Genomic DNA, 23,751 nt, shown 5'->3' with positions numbered 1-23,751 from the left:
TATAGGAAAACTTATGTCAGGCAGCATTTTAAAATTTAAATTTTATTTACAGTGTGCTAACAGGCCCTTCCAGCCCAACGAGTCCGCGCCACCCATTTTAAACCCAAATTAACCTACCCGCACGTCTTTGCAATGTGGGAGGAAACCGGAGCACCCGAAGGAAACCCACGCAGACACGGGAGAATGTACGAACTCCTTACAGACAGCGACGGGAATCGAACCCCGAACGCTGGCGCTGTAATAGCGTCGCGCTAACTGCTACGCTACCGTGCATCTGACAAAGAGTCACAGACCTGAAATGTTGACTGTTTCTTTCTCCATAGAAGCTGCCTGACCTACTGAGTTTTCCAGCATTTTCTGTTTTTGTAGGAGGCTAGAATATTGCAATATCATTTTGGTGGGAAAAGAAAGTAAACAGCAGTTCAAGCACAAGCAGACTTCATAGGAAGCCTAGGCCAGTATGGAAAGCGTCTGAATCATTCACATCTTATAGGCCAATCCTACACTTGAGCTGGTAGACTGAGCTGAAAATGTGAAGATATGGAATATACTTTTATTGACAGAAGTCAGCTCCAAAGGTAGCCACAGATCTCTTGTTTGCAGAGGTAGTTCAGAGGTTGGAAGAAGACTTCAAACCTGAGTCATTGAGATAGTGGAAACCTATAAGGTCAGCACAACACAATCAAAAGCTGGTAGAACCCATGAGTGATTATATCATGGCACTCAAAAACATATCAAGGTATTGCATCTTTGGAGAATTTTTAGATCTCACACTCAGAGACAAGCTGTTAGGCACAAAATGCCTCATGTCTGATGTGGGATGTAGGGTGACAAAATTCATGGAAAGGGAGCCAAGAATGCCAGAAAATTTCACCCCATGCCTGAAACAGATGTAACAGTAACTTATAGTCAAAGGACACCTCCCAAAGCTTTAGTCCATAGACATGAAAAGCATCAAGTGACGTAAGTGGTACTATTCATTTTTATAGATGCGTTGGTAGACAATTTCCTGCACAATTCTTCTTTTAAAAAATATAAGTGTGATTCATATCAGAAAAACACATAAAACTAAACACAGGGCAATATAGTTTCAAATGAACACCAGTACAGAGAAAACATGCTTCTCATAAGAAGTCACAAAAAGGGGTAGCTGTACAATTTTACAACTGCTGCAGATGACACAGAATTTACTTTGAATAGCATACTCATACCATATATATTGTCTACTCATACCACCTACATTATGGTATGACAACAGGACTTTAAGGTCATAATCTGGAATGATAAAAATTCCTGGAGATTTGAGTCAACGTGGTTGCATTGTGAGGAAGAACACAAATAATATGCAGTTCCAGCCATCTACTTTTAGTAAGGAACAAGGCCAGTTTTAAGATTTATTCAGGACAACTGTTGGTAGTCTTGGGACAGATGTAATGTATAGTATGCTATGATATAGTGAACTATACTGGGCAGCCACTGATAAAAGGCACAGACTGACGGGGCAGAACTTTTGACTGATCATGTTAATGCTCTGTACTATTGCATGAATTGTTGGATTTTGGTAATGGTAGTTCCATTTTCACACCACAAATTGCAGACAAAGATTTCCCAAAACAGTCATTGAGGCAACTCAGCAAGATATAGTACTAAAGCAGGTCTACAAACACACTTTGGAAGACAAACCAGCCTTGACAAGTGTCTAAATGCAGATTTACCGCCATATTATAATCACAGATTTGACCAAGAACCAACAGTCATTCCAAGTGTTCTCAGAAGACAAGACTATAGATGAACTACACCCCAAATATACTGGAGCCATCAATCTTCAGGGCTTGGCCAGGAGGTTTCTGTTGTTGCTCAAATCTTGAAAAAGACTTGGAGGAACTTGTGCCAATGTATACAGTTTGCTGGCAATGTGAAGCAATAAAACTTAAGGTACCATTATGACTATTTTATCAGGTCCACATGACTTTTGCCAAAAAAAGGAACAATCTGTAATTGTATTCATCACTGCACAATAGATTTAATTAGACATGTAGGTACTTGAAGGAGAGTGGAATGTACTATATAAGAGTTCAGGTGGATTTTTGATGTGCTTGGAATAACAGCAGAATTGGTGTCTGACGATGGACCACAATTCAGTTTGTATTTATTTGACAATTTATGGGATGCAATGAAGTCAAATGTCCATCGATTCCTCTTTATCATCATGCTTCCAAAGAAGCCTTGAAGAAACAAGTGTCCCAAGAATATTCTAACTTCACAATGAATTATCAATTTACTAACTTCTTATATGAATATGGTATGACTCCATACTCTGTTGTGATTTTACTCAGGCAGAGCTGTTAGTGCACTGTTATTTTTATACATGATTGGGCTTTGTACAACTTAATTTAGATAGGAGAGTAGTGAGGCAGCACTAGAAGCAAAAGGCAATGTTTTGATGATTTTAACACAAAGATGCTGGAGGAACACAGCAGGCCTGGCCTGCTGTGTTCCTCCAGCATCACTGTGTTTTCATCTAGATTCTAGCATCTGCAGTCCTTTGTTTCTCTTCTTTTGATTATTCTAGTTGGACAATTCTCCCAATTTTTGCACAAGTGCCCATATATTCTTGAGGAGGACTTGTAGGGTCCATTCATTTAGTCTCAAGTTCATCTAAGCTCATCCATCCACAAGACACGGACTGAGGTCAGGATTGTGCCTGTTGCTTGAACCAACATTCTAGCTGACTTGTAAAGTTTTTAGAAAGCTAATAAAATGTTATGAGTCAGGGGGTTCATGCCTTCCAATGTACCTCTGGGCATCTCTAACTGTCTGTCTAAACCTCCTAAATATGGGAACTCTATCATCAAGCACAAGGGCAACAACTGCACGAAAATACCATGGGCTGCAGGTTGTATACCATTCTGCTTTGGATATACTTGTCTAAAACCTGGAACTCCATAACCAACAGAACTCTCTGGAACTTTCAAAAGGACTATAGTGTTTCAAGAAGACTATCACCATCACCTTTTCAAGGACCAGTTAGGTGTGGCTAATAAATGTTACCTTTGCTAGAAATGGACACATTGCCAAATATGAATAAGGAAATAGAGATGTTTTCCTGTAATGGACTCACATGGTGGGAAGATAGAGACTGTCCTTTGCCCGATGTTGTAGAGCTGCCAGTTTTGACACTTGCTGGAGCTTACTATCACTGATCATCTCCTGACTCAGAACATGGAAGAGTCCCTTCACGTAATCGGCAACTATCTGGATTGGAAAACAGGCATTTATTTGCACTAGTCATGGGTGAATAACACACAGAATAAATCTCATTCTGAGAGGCAGGAGTTTATTCATTTATATGTTGTTTCGAACTATCATTGCTTCAGATCCCCTGGTATTGCAAACCAGTTGATCAGTGACCTAGGGAACACAAGGAACTAAAGCTGTTGAGCTTGTGAACACCAGATCCCACAACTGATAAGTTTGGGAATTCCAGGCTCCATAGTTGGCGAGTTTAGGAACACTGGTACAGAAGCCATTGAGCAGTTGAGCTTAGGAAAGCCTGTTTTCGGCTCTGCTTCAGTAACAGCTTGGGATTCAAGCTCTCAATGCCCGTCCTTGTGAGGAGTCTTGGTATGCAATAAGCACACATTGGAGGTTAGCAAACTCACTGTAATGAGAAGTGGGGAGAGAAGCAAATGATACTATAATACAGTACTGCTACTGTTCCAGGGCTGCATTGCAAAATGACTCACCGAAGGAGGGAGAATAAAATCCATTTTGTTTTGACACCACCTTTTTACACTTAACGTGAAATCATTTCTTTTTCTTCATCTGAGCCAAGAAATCATTCAATACTTAAATGTTCATAGTTGTCCCTCATTATAATACCCAGGCAGACACAGCTTGTTCATTATCACAATATTTTGTGTACCTGGTTATAATGCACAGTTACACACAATTCATTATCATATTTCAGAGGCTGAATCCAGAGGATTCGTCGGAAAACAGAAGGTGAAGTTTGGATCAGCTTGTTCTGTTGCTGCAGCCACATCGAGGATGTAATCCTTCTTGTTGAGTGGTTGCACGTTTTGCCCTGAAATAGAACATGGAGAGTATCACATGAGACTATAGCATATAATCCAATCACCACCACCATTCTCACATGCTCTCCATTCATATAAATGCTCTGTTCTCTGCTTCCTCTTCTACTCACGTTGCAATGCCTTATATACATGCCAAAATTGGCACTAAAGGGAGTACCTCTATTGGTGATGACAAAAACAGAATATTCCTCTGCAGCTTCTGGGCTCTGCAGGTCCCATTTCAGTGCACAAATCTTCAATCACATCAACTGCAAACCTAGATCAGGAGAAAAAGCATTCATTCTAAATCATAACACAAGTTTCACAACTCTTTCCAACAGGGGAGGGAGATAGGGATGCGGAGATAGATGGGGAAGAGAGAGCTGGGGAGGAAGAGAGAGAGGAATGAAGGCAGAGAAAAAATGGAGCAGACAGAGAGGGAGAAAAGGGGGAGAAGAGTAAAAGTGGGAGAGAGAGAAAGGGGGGGAGAGGGAAAGGAAGAAATGAGAAAGGGTTGGGAGGACAAAGAGAATACAGAGGGAGAAGGAGAGAAAGGGAGGGGGAGAGAGTTGGGCTGAGAGAGAGAGACTGGTGAATGAGAGGGTGTTTGAGAGAATAAAATGACAGAGACAGGGAACAAAAGAGATAAGAGTAGAGAGAGTGAAGCAGGGATGGCGGGGAGGGGAGAGGGAGAGAGAGAGGAAGAGGCAGAGAGAGAAAGGGGAAGAAGGGTGAGAAAGACGGTGAGAGAAAGGGAAAACTAAAGGAGAGAGAGCGTGGTAGAGAGACATTAGAGAGGTGATTGAGAAGAAATGAAAGGGAGAGACTGAGAGAGATGATGGGAAGGGAGAGAAAAGGAGAAGGAGATTGTAAACGAGAGAGAAAGGAGGGAAATGAGGAGGGGGAGAGAAAAAGTTGAGACAGAGCAGGTAGAGAGAGAGGTGGTTGAGAGAGGCGAGAGAAGGGAGAGAGAAAGAGGGGTGAGAGAGGAGTGAGAGTGGAAGGGGTGAGAGGAGAAAGGGTGGGAGGGGGAGAGAGCAGGCAGATAAGGTGAGGGAAAGGAAAAGAACAGACTGAGGAGAAGATAGTTAGGGGTAGGGAGGGACGTGAAGAGGATGAAGGTGGTGAGGGGAGGGAGAATGATGAGAGAGGGAAGTACTGAGAGAGTAGAATGATTGATGGAGTAGAGAGATGGAGGAGAGGGACAGATGCATGAGAGACAGATGAGGAGGGGGAGAGAGGAGGAGGGTGAAAAATGGGAGAGAATGGGGAAGGGGAGAGTAAAAAGGAGACGATTGATAAAAGGGGTGAGAGGGATGTGAACGAGATGTGTGAGACAGGGGTGAGAAAGTAAGAAATAGAGAGGGTGAAAGAGGGGTGATGCAAGAGAGAGGGGATGAGAGGGAGATGGTGAGAGGAGGAGGGGAGAGAGAGAGAAGGGATGGGGGAGAGAATGAGAAGGAGAGTGAGAGGGTCAAGAGAGGAGAAACAAAGAGAGAGGAGAGTGAGAGGGCATGGAGAGTGTTGGGAGTAGTCAGCCTAGTTGTAACAAAGGCATGGGTACTAGTGTTCGCAGCAAATACATTGAGATAGGAAGGTGTAAAATGCCACTGAAGTGGAGCAACTAATCTTCGTGACAGCGTGGATATTTCATCTGAAGTTCATCTTTTGGGCCAAAAATAACACCAAGGTTGTGAACAGACTGGCTCAGCTTCAGGCAGTTATCATAGATGGAACTGAGTCATTGAGATATACAGCATGGAAACAGGCCTTTTGGCCCAATTCGTCCATTTGGAAATAGTTTTCAGGGAATAGAGTTTATGGTGGAGACACAAGCAAATGGAAAGGCTGGAACCTGGAGCAAAAAATAAACTGCTGAAAGAACTCAGTGGTTCTGTGGAGGCAAAGGGATGGTTGACATTTTGGGTTGAGATCTTGCATTAGGAGTTTATGGTGGGTACTGAAGTCAATGGCTTCAATCCCAACATTTACTTTGGCAAGACTCCATTTACTACTTTGTGAGCCAGTGTTTGATTATTTGACATTGATCCATGGGCCATACTTCAGGTGCCTTTAAAGGTGCCCATTCAGGACTCACCGAGCACGTTTTTTATCTTTAGGTGTCGCTCCACATTGCCAGGCAACAAAAAGACTTGGCGCTTTGAGCTCCTACCAGCCTGTGGAGAAAGGAATTGTCATTGATGATGTTCCAGTGATGGAAATTTTTATTTAACTACCCCTTAAAAATTACACTTAATTTTATCAGAACCATTCCCCGTGGCCAAGCTGTCTGTGTTCCAAAATCACTATATGTTAATAACATTTACTCAAACTCTCTCCCTGGCAAGAGTTTGAAATTCTCCAGCCACAATTTGTTTTGGCTGTTTTCCTTTTTCATCTGTTCAAAACTTATTATCAATTTAATAAACTATCAACTCCCCAGCTTATCTAGTAAATTGGAATAGTTCCAGTATCTTAAATCTCTCCTAAAACTATATATCTTTGGCATAATCTAGATGAATCCATGCTGTACATTTTTGCAGGATCCTTTCTGGAATGGAATGCAAAACTGAGCCTAAGCTTTAATTGTGAGTAACCAATACTCTTCCAAGTCCATTATTACTTTAGTTTTATTTATCTGAATTCCCACTTTCAAGAATTATGTGTATAAACCCTCAGTCTCTCTGTTCATCCATCTTTCATTATCTTTTAATATCTTCTCATTGAATATTTTTTCCCCATCCTTTGCTTTTTCAGCTAAAAATGTACTACCTCAAACTTATCTACATGAAACCCTATGCTACATGCCAGCTACTTCTTCCTAAAGGATTTCCCATTGTTTGTCAAACCTCCAACTTGTGTTTTGTCAGCAAGATTGTCAGGAGGGTTAAGATTGTGTTTTCAAATTCATATCAATAGATTAAATCACAAAGACTGTGTAGAATCCTGAAGTACATGACAATCTTCCCCAAATTAAACCAGATCCAATTATCCAGATCTTTGTCAGATAACCCACATTGTCCCATTTCATTTTATACCATGGATTAGTGAGATATGGTGTCTCATGTCTGATAAGGTGCATAAAGTACAGGGCCAGTGCCAGTTTTATGTGAGTTCATGGGTCAGTAGGATTTGGGTTGGGGTGGGGGAGCTGGGGTAAGTGTGCCAATTGGATGTGGAATGGAGGTGTGGTCGGGGATAGGGACTGGGCTTGCCAGACTTGTGACTGGGAGTTTTTGGGTGGTGGACATGTAACTGGGGATTAGGAAGACATAGGTGGAGGCTGGAGTAGCTTCGGTCATGCTATCATGCTTCCGGGAGGATTTAGTTAGACAAGTGATCAAAAAGTCCCAAGGACAATGGCGACAAGGAGCTGTGGGGTGGGAAGAAGTATTAAGAAATAGGATTCACATTGAAGACATTGGATGTTTGGAAACAGGCCAAGTAAAGTCAAGCCCCTTTTAAACAATTTTAGGAAGTTTCAGTCCTCCATTTAGGCTTGGTTTGGTGTGAGTGACCCCTGTAGCTTGTAACTCTCAAATATGCACAAGTGCTTTGCAAAAGCCAAAAGTTAAAACACACATGGCACTCTGTTTGACCAGGGCAGCCTCCGTGAACCTGGAAGAAATTTCTGGAAGCATGCAGGTGATTGTGACCAATAATCAGGTTTTGATAACATTGTGTAGTGCACAAAAATGTTTGTGTTGGCAATAGAATTTCTTGGACTGTATGCCGAAGTTCTGCTAACATGCCTCTTCTCAATCACCTGCAAATACATTCCCTGTATCTAAAACTTCAAATCTGATTGAAAGTTGGCTTGTGAGTGCTGACACCTTAGGCCAGATCTTATTAGGAAATGTTGGCAGTTCCACATCAAACTGCAGGCCTTTACCTGCCCACCCATGACACAACTGTCCAGGTGCTTGAGACTCCTGTGTGAAGGCATAAATTCTGAATATGTTGGCTAAGCTTTGCTGGCGATATCTAGCTGCACTCTGGCATTGTCAGCAGAGCATGATCTTGCCGTGATTCCCCAGCAGTTATCCTGGAGAATCTTCCCATTGAATTTACGCCAGGTTAGACAGTAACAGGTCCATTCATTTGAAAGGTAAAGAATCAGCAATAAGGATAAGTATAAGGTTATATTTAAATAGTTGAATTTGCTTTGGTGTGTAAATTATTTAGAAGTGTTTTTAAAATATAATAATTTTTAGAATGTTTTAATTATTTAAATGATTTTTACTAATTATTGAATATTTCTGCACACCTGCAGAGAAGTTTGAAGTTGTGTGTCAGAAAGAAATTGATAAAATTCCATTAAAATGGTAATGTGATTCACTAACCACCATGGCTTTGAGCTCCATGCCATCTGGGAACTGGGTTCTACCGCCAAACTGGAAAGTTTTCTTCAGGTTTTGATGACAAGCTTTTGCGATTCCTGCACAGAGTGGGTTAGAATCAGTTTGTTAATATTGCTGCATTTAGTTTTGAAAATGGAAAAAAAGAAAAGGTGATTGCATCCATCCAAACAAAATACAGAGAAATAAAAAGAAGTACCTTGAAAACTGGCACCTGGCATCCTGCAAACAATCTCCAGTAATTTAAAGAGGTATGGTTTAAGTACTTCCGAACACTTGTAATAGGCGGTGAGGATATAGAGTAGCCTCCAGCCACGCTGGATGCTATCACTGCGAAAGACATTACAAACAACTTCATTACTTCATCTCAGGAAGTTCTGCATTGCAAATGATTGAGTCCATAAACTACTCTTGCTATTCAATCATTTTGTTTGTGGACATTGGAAGAAAAAACTTGCATTAATATGGCACCCTTCACAATCTCAAGAATTTCCAAGTTGTTACATTCACTGAAGTACTTTTGAAGCACAGTTAATGTAAGGTAAGTAACATGGCAAACAATTCACAAACAGAAATGTCCTATGAACTATATGTGATAAAGACCAGATAGTCTATTTTAGTGATGTTGGTTAAAGGATAACAGTTAATCAGGACCCCTTGCTCCTCTTTGAATGTGGAATCTTGTAGTTCCAGCCCAATGAGCAGATAGATCCTCATTTAACAAGTTATCTCCAACAGTTCTGCTCTCCTTCAGTTTTGCTCTAGAGTGTCAGCTAAAATAATAGTGGTCAAACTGCATTGGGACTGAACCTATGACCTTCTCATTGAAGTTGGAGTGTTATTTATTAAACTATGACTGACACTTTGAACTGGTCAATATTACCTCCCCACTTCCTTCTTATCTGAAAGGCAGATAGTAGTTTCTGGATTACAACATGATATTTTGTTAACAATCTCCTTCCTGCAGGGGAAAACACAGTATTTTTAAAGCCAGAGAGTCAGACAGCACTGAAACAGGCCCTTCGGCTCACCAAGTCCATGCTGACCAACAACACCCATTTACAAAAATCTGACACTAATCCCAATTTATACTCCCTGCATTCCCCTTAACTCGCCCCCCAAATTTTACCACTCACCTACACACTAGGGACAATTTACAGTGGCCAATTAACCTACCAACCTGTGTGTCTTTGGAACATGGGTGGAAACTGGACCATTGAAAGCCAATGGTCACAGGGAGAATGTAGAAACTCCACACAGACAGAACTGGAGTTCAGGATTGAACCTGGATGGCTGGAGCTGTGAGGCAGCAGCTTTACTAGCTGTGCCACTGTATCTTATAAATTGTAATTCTCTCTTCCATCATGGGAGCAGGTCCATTCACCATGTCTGTAGCTTCCAAAGTAAGCTTGACTTGGGCATTGCTTGATTGGATTGCAAACTGAAAATGCAGGACTGGTCAGCAGCAGCATGTATAAATATTGGCCATCTCTCTCGGATTTCACACAATCATTGGGAGTGAGTATGTTCAGATGAGGACTGTGTTTAATAGCAGTTGTGCCTGTGTTTGGGCCATGGAATGAGGGTTAACAACTCCTACTGCTTTTTCCTTACATTTTAGAGCTGGTGTTGTCGGTAATCTGTTTGATAATCTGGCAATAGGTTTCATCTTTCATCACCTCATGCTCGCCACATAGCTACAAAAGACAGAACAAGGTCAGGTAAATATAAAACGAAGCAGCAACTAGCATCTGGCCCTGTAGCATGTGAATAAAGTGCTCAATGTTCAGCCATCTCATTTCTTCACACATTTTTCACACACACACACACACACACACACACACCACACACACACACACAAAGACAATCACTCACTTGCGCATGCACAGAGTTGCCAACACTGTCTAGGTTGGGACAGGTTGTGTACAGTGCTTGGTTGCTTGGTGTATGCAGGGTCTTGCCAGGAAGGATTCCAGCAGTCCTAGAGGCAAGCATTACTCTGAAGTAAGTTTTGGTAAACTTGGAAATTGGCAGGGATCTGGGATGTGATAGTATCCCAGGGTCATTCAACTATGAAATTATTCCCCCTGATCCTCATCTGCTTGATAGAAAAAGAAACTCTTGAAATAAAGTGTACATCTGTGGAAAACTACTAGGATCTTGTTAGGGCTGTTCTGTGTTACCTCAGGCACTGCAGAATCTGTTGAAGTGGAAACAATCCATAAACAAACCTTGTCACGGTTGACTTATCAAATGGCAATCACATCAGAACCTAGCAGTGTAGGCCTACAGTGACAAGGTAACAATGGAACCAATATCAGTGGCCATTCAGCGAGGGATTACAGCCTATGAAGTCAATCAGGAACAGATCATGTGGCTGATCATGTGCTTGTATTTGTGCACAAAGGGGATAAATCTCAGGGAATTTGAAAATTGAGTTGGCAGTTGGACATGTTGTAGTCAACTGAATTTAAGAAGCTACGGTCAATCGAAAATTACTGAATGTTCACATGTTAAGGAACACAACTATCAGAACTGCCCCAGGAACAATTGTACACAGCAACCATCAGCTGAGCTGGGGATCTGTGAGTAGAGTGTTTTGTGTTAGTGATGATAATATTTGTATAAGGTGTAACTCACACAGATAAAGTCTTTTTTTATATGAAGTCCTATGTTGTAACTTGCAAAGTAAATTTGAATAAGGGATGCAAGTGTTAAAAGGATTCTGTTCTTAAGACTTAGCTATCATGAAAGACTTTTGAGATAGATAGCTATGTGACAGTAGGGGCTATGAGGAAGATGCCAAGAGGCTTGGGGGAGGATATATAGGCTAAGTGAAGGGCAAGCACATGGCAATTTTTCATCTGCTTTGGAAGAAAAAAGATCTCTAAGTTAAGGAGGTTTCTTGGATCATTGCCCTAGTCCTAATAAATGTGAGAGCAAATATACTTGAAACCAGTGGATACTACCCTCATGAGTTAATAAGAAGAAGACCCATGAGAAGACTGATGCATTTGTCAGTGCTTACAAAGGCAGAAAGGCAAGAAAAGAGGTACCCAGCATAAATCTGTGTAAGACTGTGGGATTTTTAAGGGTCCCACATAATGATAATGCTAGGAATTTAGGCAGAAGTCATGTGGGCAGCAAGCTAAGAGTCAGAGTCATAGAGTTGTACAGCACAGAAACTGACCCTTTGGCCCAACTCATCCATGCCTGAATTACGCTAATCCCATTTGTCTACCTTAGGCCCATATCCCTCTACTCTTTTCATAATCAAGTGCCTGTCAAAATGGCTTTTAAACATTGTAATTGAATCTGTCTCTATCAATTCCTCTGGTAGCTCGTTCCATATAACCACCACCATCTATGTGAAAAACATTCCCCTCAGATTTCCTTTAAAGTTATTAGAGCCCAACAGGATTTAGGAATGGAAAAGTTTATAATTGTTTAGAAGTATATTCTTTAACAATATACACTATAACAGTCAAAATTGCTGATCCAATAGCTTATACAGCACAATTACCAATGGGGACTAAATGGCTCCACATTAGTTAGTGCAAGCTGTATAAGACACAAAGAAGATGAGAAAAAGTGAAGTATGCACGGAATACTATGGGCACAATGGAGGGGCCCTTCGGTGAGATTTCTACTCCAATTATGGGATGAGGATGTGCCAGCGTTAACAGCACCTTCTCTATTGCTATACTCTGATGGGATAGCAGCCTGGTGCAGCCCAGAGGTGATTAACCCTGGGGTATTCATGCTTTATATGGGGGGGGCAGTGAGGGTAGGGTAGGGTAGGGAAGGGAAAAAAAATTCTATGATGGTAATAACTTCATCCAGACATCAGAGTATCTGAATTCTGAAATGGCAAGATAGGTGGTCTCCACTGAACTGCCACTGATATGAAAAACATAAATGATTAATATTAAGCTTATTGTTTTCTTCGGAGAGACCAACAAAATTGCTGTGTGTGTGTGTGTGTGTGTGTGTGTGTGTGTGTGTGTGTGTGTGTGTGTGTGTGTGTGTGTGGCTAATTATTAACTAGAAGGAAAATTCTCTCATGTGAGTTGTCAACGTATAATGGGTAGAGTTGGGGGGTCTGTGAGTAGAGCAGCTTAAATGATTTATATTTGTGATGAGAATATTCGTAGGAGGTGTAACTTACAACAAAATAAAGTTATTTGTTTACAGGATCCTAGTTATAACTCTTGTTGCAAATTTTAGCCAAACTAATACAAGTGTTGGAAAGACTCTGTTCTTACAGAATGGCCTTGAATGTGATCTTTGTAGGTCAGTACTAGATTTGAAATATAGTATCCTGTACTCTTGTTGTACAGGGCAGCCAATTTCTCATTTAAATACAGGACTTCCTGCCCAATATGGACTGTTAGCAACCCTATTTCTCCTTGCATAGACATTGATACATAACCCAACACAACACACTCACGAACACAAGTATGTGCATGTGTATACACACACACTTATTGAGGAGGTAAACATATATTTTGAGTAGATTAGGCCTGTGTTCAGAAGATCAATAGGTGATCTTATTGAAATGTATAAGATTCTAAGGGGACTTGACAGGGTGGATGCTGAGAGCATGTTTCCTTAAGTAGGGAACATAGTCTCAGGATAATAGAACACCCATTAAGAGTGAGGCAAGGAGGAAATTCTTTTCTCAGAGGGTTGTGAATCTTTGGACATCTCTATTTCTCATGCTATAAATACTGAATAGTTAATTATATTCAAAGATTTTTGCACTATAGAGGATTCAAAGAGGCAGGAAAGTGGAGTTGAGGCAAACAAGCAGATCAATCAATCTTAATGAATGACAGAACAGGCTAGGGGGATTATATGGCCCACAACTCTAACTCAACTTTGAAATCAGGGCTCTCAAATCATGGTGTTATAACATTCACTATTCCACTTATCAACACACATACACCACACACAATCAGCCATAACAACACATGCAGAAGCATTCACTCTTTACCTTAAGGATGGTGTAGATCACGTCTTGTTCTGTCTGACCTTTGAGAGGATGATCCCCCATGAATTTCATGACAGCTGCAGGAAGGAAACATGGTTCAAGTTCAACAACAAGATAAGGGGGGTAGGGAGAGGGTTGGTGTAGGGGTGGGAATAAACAATATTTGTTCATTTGAGTTGAATCCAAACTTCAATCCCCAATTGACTATACTGGTCAATCTCAGTTATAAGTGGGTCTCAGCGCTGCTAGAATTCTCACTCATGATGTCCACACAGAAAATGTTGGAAAGTGGCATCAGGTGAGCTCAGGATTGTTGTTGAGAGCGCCACACAGTAAAACAAACTGTGGATACTCTCGGCTACTCCTCCAAACATCCCTCTGCCTGTTGTGCCTTCCTCATTCATTTATCTGCATTGAGAAAGAATCTGGTGCCAAAAACACTATTTAAAGATGAAAGGAGTCCTAAGTTTCAGGGAGCTAGAGCTTTAAAGGTTGCAGAGAGACTGACGCTGCAGAGGAAAATTCCCAAGGGCCCAGGCCAGGACAAGGAACTCACAGCCTCACAGAAGAGATCAAAGTCTCCCTTCCCTTTATCCCAGCCTCCTGCAGGGTGAAACAGGGAAATAATTTGGGGCTGGGGATCAGAATGAGAGGGATCATGTCAAGGTGATAGGATGAGAGATCTTGTTAAGAAATCAGGTTCAGATTCAGGTTCAAGTTGGGCAAAGGTTTGGACAGAGCAGGGAAAGGGGGTTATGTGTTTGAGCCAAGAGTCAGGGTGAGGGGATGGAGAGTGATGAGTAGGGCAAGACATTGTTAGGCCAAAGGATCATGGCAAGAATGTCAGGACTGGGATAGGAGTGACGATCAGGTTGGCAAGAGGGACTGATAAGAGGTGAGGAATTAACTCAAGCACTCAGGTTACAAGAAATAGAAGAAATGAGTAAGGGGCTACAAAAGAGGAGAATGGTCAGTCAATGGCTTGAGGTGAGAGTTTGAGGAGCCATTCTGAGGTGATGGAAAAGGGATTGGACCAAAATGAGAACCTTCACTACGCTACTTTCAGTGCCAAGGTGAAATCAGTTTGGGTGGATGAGGCCAGAGTGGTTGATGTCCAGGATGCCCCATCCCCCAGTCCCATGTTGAGTCTTGACCAGGGGAATATTGGATGAAAGGAAAAAGAGTTTGAAAAATGGCAGCAGTGAAATGAAGAAGGTGACATTTTATTTCATAAATAAGGAATCATTGTTGATTCTTACCAACAAAAATCTCGGCTGCTAACTTATTCATATTTTCATCGGAGAATTCAATCAGAGACTCTTGGATTGGAGTCTGTAAAGAAAGATTATGAAATAAGTATTCATTAGACTTGTGCTTAGATCATATTCTGAAAGTGCTGCTCTGAAGATAAATTATTTTGCTGATTTTTTTTTCCTGATATGTGCACATGGGCATGCACACTGGCGCAAAGGTGGGTGGGCATGTATCTCAAGGACTGTTCACTTACAGGAATCAGAGCCACATCCCAACTACTGTACATATGACCAGTGGCCAATATTACATTTCAGCCCATATGCTTGTAAACTCAGTCCCTCCCAAGTCCAAGTGTGGCAATGATGTTCTTTATCCCTGCTATAGAGATGTCTAGAAATTCAATAGTGCAATGTGGTCTCCAGTAGCTGTTCTTTCTTCAAATGAAGTCATCCTTATCACATTCTGTGAGCTCTTGGTGAATAATGTTATAAAATAAGAATGACTTATTATCTTGCAATGTGGTTGTACTCATCTTGGCGACAGCCTCTGAATCTGGAAATGTTCAGTGTCAAATTGTTGTATTACCAAAAGACAGCACTGGATGTCACTCCATCTCGTAGAATGCTTTTATTTGAAAAAATAGTGTTATGCAATCAAAAATTGATCTTTTCTGTTTGGAAACATAATGACGACAGGTTCCTGTTTTTGTTTTGTGTCCCTCTAAAAATTTGACCTGTCACTGTCTGGCACAGGTCACCTTTACAGTTTCTGTGACAGTCATACATAGAATAATGTCATTTCATGTGCAGTGCTCCTTACTGGCAGCGACAATCCCTGAATACTAACTGAACCATTCAGGCCAGAGAGAGACCTATACATTGGGTAGAATCCTGAATGAGAGGAGATTCCTATTCATTCAGGGACAAATCATCTTCACAGAGAATAAGGAACAGAATATTAGGATTAATGTAGGATAAATGGGTAGTTGATGGTCGGCATGGAGTCAGTGGGCCAAAGGGCCTCTTATCGTGCTGTATTTCTCTACGATTCTTTGACTCTAGTGTTGGAATGTCATCATTAACCCATGCAAAAAAGTCTTGCAGAATTTTATTTTGACTCCAAGCTGCAAACAAGTTCATTTAAATAAAACGGGTTCTGCCATCCAGTCTACAATAGTCTGTCCATTATTATAAGCTGGCTGAGAGTGCTCTATTGTGCAGCCTCACTGCTTTTTCTACCAGCTTGTCCCATTATCAGTGAGATTCTTTAACCAGGACTTTTGTCATATTGCCATTGACCAGCAGCAGCTAGCTATGACCATCATCGACAGAAGCAGATCCAGAAGCCCCCTTGGCAACTCACCTTTGTGTACTTTACCAGCTCAGCTGGTTCCTTATGATCTTTGGATTTCTTAGATTTCTCTTTGTTAGATTCACTGTAGAAACAGAATATTCAAATAAATGTATTTTAGGCCACTTTACACAACGTGCATATTTGTTTTCCATTATAAGTGCCAAATCATTAATTATGTTTCTGAGTAACTAATGAGGATTATTTTTCCTTATTTTCTTTCCCCCTTGTTTCCTTTCTCCAGGGGTGAAAGCCCACACCTCAGCACCTCCTTGAAGTTGTACTGTGGTGCATCAGCTGGATCAACAATCTTATAGAAGAACAAGAAAGATAGGACAATAAACAGGCTATTTGGTAGGCCCTTGCATTTGCATACTTAATAGCGGAAAGTGGCCTTAAGGCTGAGGGTCAAATGCTAGAAGCTAAATTGTGCCTAGAATTTATGAATGTCCTTCCACTGGAAATGAGTTGAAGAAGGGTGAGAAGGAAACCTTCTCATTTATTTTGTGTGTACAAGGTGCATTCATTCAGAACTAAAGATCCAACCAAACAGATAACACCAGCTTTTCCCAGCCAGCATTACAAAGGTGTGCCAGGGAAGGAATGAGATTGATTTAACCAACCACATGAAAATGTGAGATCATGTGAGCTCTAAATATTGTGAATCAGACAGATTGGATAATCAATACTATTAAACTGGTCAGCTAACTACAAAGTTAAAGGAGCCTCAATGATTTATTATTTCCGGTCAATGCCACAGTTAATATTTCGCATCTAATAGTAATTTTACTGCATTACAATAGTTACTACAATTCAAAAACACTTTCAGTGCTATAGTTTACTTTGGAATATTCTGAGGTTGGGAATGGCTCCACAGAAACGCAAGTCATTCTTCAGTGCTGAGTTACAGTGAGATGCTGATTTTCTTGTGGAACCTTTGCTGCTGGTTTTAAGAAACTGTCCACTAATGATCTAGCAATCAAATTGCCGATTGCATGATTACGTTTATATATATCTACTAAATATTTGTTACATACCCTCAAAAAGGTGGTACATAACTAACAGTTTTTAGTTGACAATCTGTGATCTAAACTCTTTCATCGTTGCTCTAGAAGAATTCATTTAAACCAAAATTTTGAGGGTAAACCGACTGAATTACAAAATTAACTTCTTTGCAACCTGGTTAATGTCAGACAACTGTGGTGTATGTAAGAGAAAGATGGAGAGAGGGAGAGCACTAGTAAAATCCACAAAGTAAACTCCATCACCAGACACATTGAGCAAGATTTGCTGAGAAAGTGAGAGAGACCGGGTAAGAGATTGCAGAGAAAGAATTGGGATAATGCTGTGTGACTGGTCTTAACCAGGTTTACACTTGAAAGGGAGACACCTCAAAAAAGTTGAGCACAAAACTAAAAATGACACACTTAGGATCTGTTGCAATAATCTGGGGTGGTGGTACACAAGGCTTGCAATTTTGGGCACTGTTGGTGCTGCTCGAAGTTATCACTGATCAACACTTGTCATGCACTCACCTTTTAAATTTCTGTGGCTGGCGGAAGTATTTCTTTGCAAATTCTGTCCATGGTGTACTGGTTATCCTGAAGGCCATACTCAGGGATACTGTCTATAAACTCACTGACTGGAGGGGAAGCCTGAAGAAGATTAAAAGTTATGCATTCCATGAAATCTGCATTTATATTACAATATTGATAAGCAGAGGTCACTTTTTTTTTAATCCAGAGAATTATGAGTTAGTAGGAATTCTGCAATTAGCCTGGTTCTTCCCCTGATTATTTTGGGTGCATCGGCATGTTGGGTGAGGGCAATGGCCATGCTTGTTGTGATGCCACTTGTAGTTTTTCAGTGAATAAATAAGAGCAGTCCAGCATCTCTGAAATTAGCCGCTGGTAAGGAATCACATATCACAGGGGACAAGGTGAGAAAAAGATGTGTTTGAAATCTTTTTATTAATTTCTCTCCACAATTCTAACATGTTTCTAATTTGCCACTGGCCCAGTCTCAGATGAAACAAGAACTCCATTCCCACCTCTCTGGGTGTCAAGTGGAAGAATGGCAGGGTGATGAAAGCTGTGCAGGGGCTATGTGGAAAACATGGTACAAGATCCAAACCTCACCTTGTCTGCTCCCCCAGCCACCTGGCAGAACACAAGGTGCATTGTGGGTTTAACCTGAGACCCATAATCAACAGCAACCACTTGCCTGCTTAAAAAAAATCCTGAGACTTATAGAAAATAAAGCAGGGAATTTTTTAATACATTGTTAATAGATTTCTCTATTAGGTAGATCTTTAGGTAGCATTCCCACTGCTGCTGCTTATTCTGTTCCACTGCTAATGTCATCACGGTATCCATTCCCACACGTACTGACTCCTCTGCCCTCCATTTCTGTTGATACTGACTCCTTGTCACTGATACTGACTCTGAATAATCTATTCCAACTGATAATGGCACCAATCTTCCTAGTCATTGCCTGATTATGTGTTCATCCAATCCCACTGTTACTGACTAGGTACAATTCACTCCTGTTAATAATGACGTGGTGCCAAATCATCTGTTGATAATGACTCTGTGCATTTCATTATGTTTGAGGGGATTGAGTGTTGTATGTGGAAATCAGCCACAGTTCATCGTCACCTGACATCTGCACTTACTACAAGGGTCACTGAACACTGACAGAAGTTGGAAACCTGGTGGATTCTACATCTCCCCTATGTATTGAATTCAGGTACTCTAAGACTGGAAACAGATAACTCAGTAGCAAGATAATTTTCAATTTGAGAGTCCCTGGCTGTTCTTGTTTAATTGAATACTACTTTAAACTTTAGGTACTGTCCAGGAAGCTAATAGTTTGTTTGGAAATCTTCCTGTAATTAGTCCTAAAAATAAATGGATCTTCATAAATATAAGTTTCAGATCCAAAATCCAATGACTAAATAGGATAAAGCAGAGGGAAAAGTGTACAACTAAGCCATTTAATCATCTGTTGCCACATTCACTATAGCAGATTGAAAGTGATCCCCCCATTACTCCACTGCCTTGCCCTTGCATATCCAAACCCTTGCGGCTGGGGAGAATTCTCCTCACCATGAAATGATAAATACGACATTAGCATGAACTAGAACAGCAGCACAGCATAAACAAATTCCATGAATGGCCAAGAAGATCAGTTTCACACCTCTGTTTTCCTGTCAAGCTCCTCAGGCAGCTGCTGTTGATCCCACAACAGCTGCCACCATGGCTGAGGAGGAAGCTGCCACTTTGCCCTTCTTGTCCTTTGGTTCTTGCCTTCTTGTCTGGGCTCAGGTGATAAAATCTGGAGCAGCACAGGCTGCACATACTCTAGTGGAACCAGCCCTGATCGGCCATGGAAAGCTCCAAATTTCCATCCTGTCCAAACAAGCAAAAGGTTCATTATTTTAAAGCTGCTCTTTGTAACTGGCACACAGATCTTCATTCATCTCAATGATGTTCATTCAGACAATAAGTGCTGTGCTTAACAAGAGGGATATGAGTGTTGAAAACTTTGAGAACTTAAGCAGGGAATCAGGAGAGGCTAAAGGGGCCCTGAAATGTCCTTGACAATTAGGATTAAAGAGAATCCCAAGAAATTTTATGCATACTTTAAAACAAGAGGGTCACTGGTGAGAGAGTAGGACCACTTCAAAGAGGGAATTTATGCCTGGAGTCAAAGGAAAATGGCGAGATACTAAACAAGTACTTCGCATTGGTATTCACTAAGGAGAAGTACATGGAGGATAGTGAGATCAGTATGCTGATATCAAGGGCATGTTGATATCAAGGAGGAGATATTGGGTCTTTTCATCAGTCGGAGTGTTGAGTATGAAAGTCAGGAAGTCATGTTGTAGTTGTAACAGAACTTCGGTCAGGCCTCATTTCTATGCATGTGTATTGTGTGCAATTCTGGTTCACCCCATTACAGGACGGATGTAGAGGTTTTGGAAGGGGTGCAGAAGAGGTTTGCCAGGATGTTGCTTGAATTAGAGAGTATTAGCTATAAGGAGAGGTTGGACAAGCTTAGATTATTTTCTCTGGAGCCGTCGGAGGGCTGAGAGATGGCCTGATAGAAGTCCATTAAATTATGAGAGGTATAAATGGAGTAGATGGTCAGATTCTTTTTCCCAGGGTGGATATCGAATACTAGAGGGCACAGCTTGAAGCTGAAGAGGGGAAAGTTTAAGGAAATGTGCAAGGCAAATTTGTTTTACATAGAGAGTGGTAAGTACCTCCTACATTCACATCCAAGTCATGATATATATCACAAACAACAAGAGTTCCAGCACCAATCTTTATGGTAAACCACTGGTCACAGAGTTCCAATCAGAAAGCATCCTTCCACCATTACCCTCTGCTTCCTATCACCAAGCCAATTTTGGATCCAATTAGCAAGCTTGCCTCAGATTCCATGTGCTTAATGTTCTGGATCAGCCCACCATGCAGGACCTTGTCAAGTACTAAAGTCCATATAGACAATGTCTACTGCTTTGCCTTCATCAATCTTCTTAGTAACCTTCTCAAAAAACTCAATTAAATTAGTGAGACAGGATTTTCCCTGCACAAAGCCACGTTAACTATCCCTGATCAGTCACTGCCTTTCCAAATGTACATAAATCCTGTCACTTAGGATTTTCTCCAATAATTTTCCTACCACTGATTAAGGCTCACTGGCCTTTAGTTACCTGGCTTATCCATGCTACCATTCTCAAATAAAGGAACAACATTAACTCTCCTCCAATCTTTTGCATCACACCTGTGGCTAACAAAGATGCAAAATCTGTCAGAGCTCTAGCTATCTCCTCCCTTGTTTCCAACAGCAACCTGGAATAGATCACGTTTTGGCCCTGGGGATTTATCAACCCTTATGCGTGCCATGACATCTAATACCTCTTCCTTCTTAATACTGGCCTGCTCCAGATTATCCACGTATCCCTCCCTGAACTCATAATCTTCCACATCCTTCTCCTTGGTGAATACAGATGAGAAGTATTCATTTTGGACCTCACCCACATTGCCTGGCTCCACATGTAGATTACCCATTTGGTCCTTTAAGGAGACCCACTCTTTCCCTGGTTAACCTCTTGCTCCTGATATACTTATAGAACGTCTTGGGATCCTCATTAATCTTTGTGCCAAGGATATCTCATGGCTCCTTTTTGCCCTCCTAATTTCTCTCTTAAGTTCTCTCCCACACAATATATTCCTCAAGAACTCCAGCTGCCCATACCTGCCATGTGCTTCATTTCCTGTTCAAAACCTTCAATAACCTTTATTATCCAAGGTTCCCTAGTCTTACCATCTCTGCCTTTACACCCTGATCAGAACATACTTGCCCTGAACTCTTACCAACTTCTCTTTTAAAAGACTCCTACTTGTCTGCTGTCATTTTACCCAAGCATCTGCTCCCAGAACAGTGGCAGGGGAGCCACCTTTGGCCAACTGTTCAATTACTGACCCTTTTCCCTGTGTTTAGATGAGGGTCTACATCTTTCAGGATCTGAATCCGTGAACTCATGCTCTTTGGGATAATAAGGGCTCCTGGTCCATCAGCACACTATTCTTCTCTTTGTATGTCTGTCACAGAGGCAAATCCATGACAGATTGACTGTGGTACATCTCCCCCTCAAGATATTCAATCTACAAGACCCCTCTCTTCACCATCTCTGTCCACGATGTTACACTCTCCTGACAGAAAAGATGATGTGAGTCTGGCCCACATCCTAATATAACCTCAACGTGGAGAAGTCTCCTTGCTTCCTTCTCCAGCCAAACCAAGAACCGACTGAACAAGTCTGCAGCTGAGATGCAAAGTGCTTGTTTGTGAACCCCACCTGTGCAAGCAGCAGGATGAGCTTTGCTGACATAAAGCCAGTGCCCCCAGTACAACATTGATTGCAGTGGAGGCTACTGAGACACAGGAGACATACAGCTGTGAAATGTAGAGGCAATTAATTCTGGATCCAGTTTGTCCTGGATCTGAAGATAATGGAGTCAGGATGGATATTTCCTCCATTTCTCCCTGATGCTTGGCCACACTGCTGGGAGCCAGAATGATCTCTCATTTCAAGGATGCAGCTGAAATCTCCTGAGAATGATGCCCTCACTGCAGCTGATGGAACTCAAGAGAGAGATTATGTTTAAAGATGTGTGCTTGCAACACACTGGACATGAGGGTGGCATACATGTTCACAAAATGAAAAGTACATGCCAACCAGATGATCACTGAGGTGGAGCAAGTGGCTCAACAGGTGAGGTGACTTATGAAGACTTTCTCCTTGCCAATGCAGGAACTATGCGGCTTCAACTCCTGGAAGAGTGTTGACAATAAACAATGCCAAGATCCTTCCATCAACAAAGAAATGATCATAATTGAGCCTGCAGGCTGTTGATATATAATGTACCAGTCTGAATGTAAAATGGGGACAATCTCAGTATGCAGTAAACCACAGCAAACATGCACACACCAGATCTAAAAAAACCAGTAAACCATGTTTACTTAAATCAGTTCTCTAGCCAAAAGGCTGGAGCCCTTCAAAGATTAAGACTGGAAGATAGAAGATTAAACAGAGAAGTGGAGAAGTAATACAATGAGTTGGAGCATTAATTGAGTCAGAACACACAAGAACCCACAACAAAATAGGAGCAGGAGAAGGTCACTCGGCCCTTCAAACCTGCCCCATCATTCAATATGATCATGGCTGACCTAACCCAAGCCTCAATTCAAGATAAAGGTGTAACACAGAAAGATGGAAAATTAACAAAGAAATATGGAAATTTAACAAAGTTAGATGGAGATAAACACACTGAGATAATTAAATGAATTGGAAGAGTAACAAAGTAAGATGGAAGATTAACAAAGAAAGGGTGCAATCACACAGTGAGATGGCGGAGTAACATCTTAAAATGGAGTAATGCAGGAGTAATAAATAATCAAGAAGTAACAAAGGGAGGTAGGCATTAACACATTGGTGAGAAGTACCACAGAAAAGTAATACTGTTTCAGGAAACATGGTTATTAGTCCCCCTCCACCCAACCCCAACCCCAACCCCAACCCCCCCCCCCCAGTTTTCACCCTCATCTCCTTGACTCAGAGATGCTAGAGATTCTTCAGTTTCTTTCCAATTATCAAACCGGCCACAAAGGTCAGGACAAAAACGCTGTCCTGTTGGCACAGACACCTTAAAAGCACAAGAATCTCGAATGCATCTGACTGGACAAAAAGAGTCTCAGGACTGTGAACACTGGATCTTTATCATCCACACTGGGCTGAACCATGCATGCAGAACTGAAACTGAGGACGAGTCATCTCCAATAATGGAATCAGAGGAGGAGGGAATCCCTGGAACATCAAACTCCAAAAATAGTAACAATGAGCACCTAAAGGAAGTGGAGGGGATGACTTATACACAAACAAACAAATCAGAAAGCAAACTGGTTATGCTTCAAACCCACCAAAATCAGGAATGTGTTTTCTTAATTCCTCAGATATATCACCTTCTTTCTGACTACGCATCCGTAGCAACAGTCTGAGGGCAGTCACAAATAATCAAGAGAATAGTAAGAAGAGCTGTGAGAAAACAGCACACATGTATACCAAATTGCACTTACCCACATGAGGGAATGAATTCACACTCCAACAAAGTAAGATCCACCTCATATCAGGGAGAAAAATCAACACTTA

The 23,751-nt window shown here is 41.3% G+C and overlaps 1 protein-coding gene across 1 annotated transcript in view; it reads right to left on the bottom strand.

The window, feature by feature from the left end:
• myo15aa (myosin XVAa) overlaps window positions 1-23,751 on the bottom strand; it is a 135,800-nt gene that overhangs the window by 20,997 nt on the left and 91,052 nt on the right. The window contains 18 exon segments of the mRNA XM_052021366.1: window positions 3,122-3,255; window positions 3,926-3,997; window positions 3,999-4,087; window positions 4,255-4,309; window positions 4,311-4,345; window positions 6,175-6,253; window positions 8,420-8,514; window positions 8,634-8,764; window positions 10,049-10,131; window positions 13,431-13,504; window positions 14,687-14,759; window positions 16,044-16,116; window positions 17,567-17,613; window positions 17,615-17,686; window positions 19,363-19,379; window positions 19,382-19,441; window positions 23,523-23,555; window positions 23,558-23,596. Coding sequence (XP_051877326.1) covers window positions 3,122-3,255; window positions 3,926-3,997; window positions 3,999-4,087; window positions 4,255-4,309; window positions 4,311-4,345; window positions 6,175-6,253; window positions 8,420-8,514; window positions 8,634-8,764; window positions 10,049-10,131; window positions 13,431-13,504; window positions 14,687-14,759; window positions 16,044-16,116; window positions 17,567-17,613; window positions 17,615-17,686; window positions 19,363-19,379; window positions 19,382-19,441; window positions 23,523-23,555; window positions 23,558-23,596 — 1,261 coding nt within the window.

Source organism: Pristis pectinata, chromosome 8 (genome assembly GCF_009764475.1).
Source record: "Pristis pectinata isolate sPriPec2 chromosome 8, sPriPec2.1.pri, whole genome shotgun sequence".
NCBI lineage: Eukaryota > Metazoa > Chordata > Chondrichthyes > Rhinopristiformes > Pristidae > Pristis > Pristis pectinata.
The sequence above is the reverse complement of the archived record's forward strand: the minus strand, read 5'-3'. Positions and strand labels throughout refer to the sequence as shown.